At 41.0% G+C, this 2,091-nt stretch overlaps 1 protein-coding gene across 1 annotated transcript; it reads right to left on the bottom strand.

Moving 5' to 3' along the window:
- Positions 1 to 1,047: 1,047 nt before the first annotated feature.
- LOC105309545 (olfactory receptor 18-like) lies at positions 1,048 to 1,893 on the bottom strand. The gene has a single exon (XM_023526261.1). It carries the CDS (start codon positions 1,876 to 1,878, stop codon positions 1,048 to 1,050), a length of 831 nt encoding a protein of 276 aa, XP_023382029.1. The 5' UTR covers positions 1,879 to 1,893.
- Positions 1,894 to 2,091: the final 198 nt, after the last annotated feature.

The raw sequence follows: 2,091 nt of genomic DNA on the forward strand, positions 1-2,091 counted from the left end.
GTGGTTAGATGGTTTTTAAAAGATGAAAGGAAAAAATATGGTAACACAATGTTATAACTGCAGGAAACAGTGATGGCACCGTAGTCTAAGGGGTAAGGGAAAAGTTGGTTTGTGTGCCCTTTAATGGACCTTACTGGATTAACCTATAGAGAAACTGGATGGAAAATCAGAGCAGCAGTTCAAAGATTCCCACGGCATCACAACTTACATTATATATGGCTAAGTTTGGAGCTGAAAACAATAGCTTCATATCCAGCACAGAGGGACAGTTGTGCAGTGTGGATGGAGAGAATATGTAGAAAGAAATTTATTACCAGAAAAATAAGGGAAAAATTGCATTGGCTGTGACTCAGGCAAACTCCTTTGTATCTTTGCCTTTATGAGCACTGATCACTTTGAGATCTTCAGGACCTAATCATAAACAGTAAAGAACCCAAGACGTACAAGTCATCCTGGAATAAAAAGAGGGACAAAATTCAATAGTTCTCACCTTGGCAGCACATTAGACTCACCTAACCGACTACCAACTTCACTCTCCAGTCCAATTAAATGGTAATCTATGGTGATGGGACTCAGCCATGAAGGTTTTCAAAGCTCCTCGGGTGCTTCAAGTAAGAATCATAGATTGAGGACCAGGAACACATTTTTTCACACAATCCGAATTTGAACAAAGCCAAAGTTTTATGGAAAATAGGCATGGATGGTGAAAACGGTTGGGAATCATATATAGCTATATATTCAAAAGAGAGTTGTCAATATCTACAGGATGCCTGGGTCATTGGTGACAAATACATTAGATTTCATATTTGTAATTAAATTCAATTGTGCAGTGATTTTGACATACATAGGATCACAGAATAGTCCCTTAATCCCATCAGATATGTGCCAAAATGAGCGACTTTCAGAAATAATAGATCAAAAGAAATGAAAACCATGAGCTATAAAAATCGTGTGCCAAAAGAGGCATTTTACCAATTCCAGATGTTTGGTTTTGAAGTAATTTCTAATCCATTGACCAAAAAGTGGGGGAGGGGAGCAGTACTGAAACTATGCTGTTCTGTTGAGGAGCCCCTGCAGGGCTCTCTTGATGTCCCTGTTCCTCAGACTGTAGATGAAGGGGTTTAGCATGGGGACAACAACCGTATACACCACTGAGGCCACTGCACCTTTCTTGGGAGAATGTGAAACGGTTGAACTGAAGTACACCACAAAGGCTGTTCCATAAAATAAGCAAACAACTGACAGATGAGAACCACAGGTGACGAAGGCTTTATACCTCCCACCTGAAGATGGGACTCTCAGAATGGAGGAAACAATTTTATAGTAAGAGAAAATGATCCCTGAGAGTGGAACTCCACCAAAGATGACACCAATAATATAGATCAATATTTTACTGGTGGAGGTATCATTACAGGCCAGCTTGAGGAGTTGAGGAGGGTCACAAAAGAAATGAGGAATTTCCACATTTGTGCAAAAGGAAAGTTGTGACATCAACAAGCAGTGCAACTGAGAGTCCAAAAGGCTGATCAAAAAGGACACTAGAACCAGCAGGCTGCAGAGGCGGGGGTTCATGATGACCAGGTAGTGCAGAGGGTAACAAATAGCTACAAACCGGTCATAGGCCATCACAGTTAGGAGTGTATTGTCCAGACATCCAAAAAGATTTAAAAAAAACAGTTGAATAAGGCATCCGGCATAGGAGATGACTCCGCTGTGAGTTTGGATGTCCAAAATCATCTTGGGGATGGTGGTAGAGGTAAAACCAATGTCAGCCATGGATAGGATGGAGAGGAAGAAGTACATGGGGGTATGTAGGTGGGAGTCAGAGCTGACAGCCAAGATGATAAGCAGATTTCCCAGCATGGTGAGCAGGTACATGGACAGGAAGAGCCCAAAAATTAGAGGCTGCAGTTCTTGATCATCTGAGAGTCCCAGGAGGAGAAATTTCAAGACACCTGTTATGTTCTGTGGTTCCACATAGCAGAGACACCTTTTGGAAAATAAAGGAGGATTGGTATAAAGGAAACAAGCATACAAGTATCCATCAGTGAGTCTATATTTTGAGTTTAAGCAATTTATAAATAAAGTATT

This window comes from Pteropus vampyrus, unplaced genomic scaffold (genome assembly GCF_000151845.1).
Source record: "Pteropus vampyrus isolate Shadow unplaced genomic scaffold, Pvam_2.0 Scaffold769, whole genome shotgun sequence".
Lineage (NCBI taxonomy): Eukaryota > Metazoa > Chordata > Mammalia > Chiroptera > Pteropodidae > Pteropus > Pteropus vampyrus.

Coding starts and splice junctions, on each gene's coding strand:
- LOC105309545 (XM_023526261.1), bottom strand. CDS start 1,878: ATGTACCTGCTCACCATGCTGGGAAATCTGCTTATCATCTTGGCTGTC.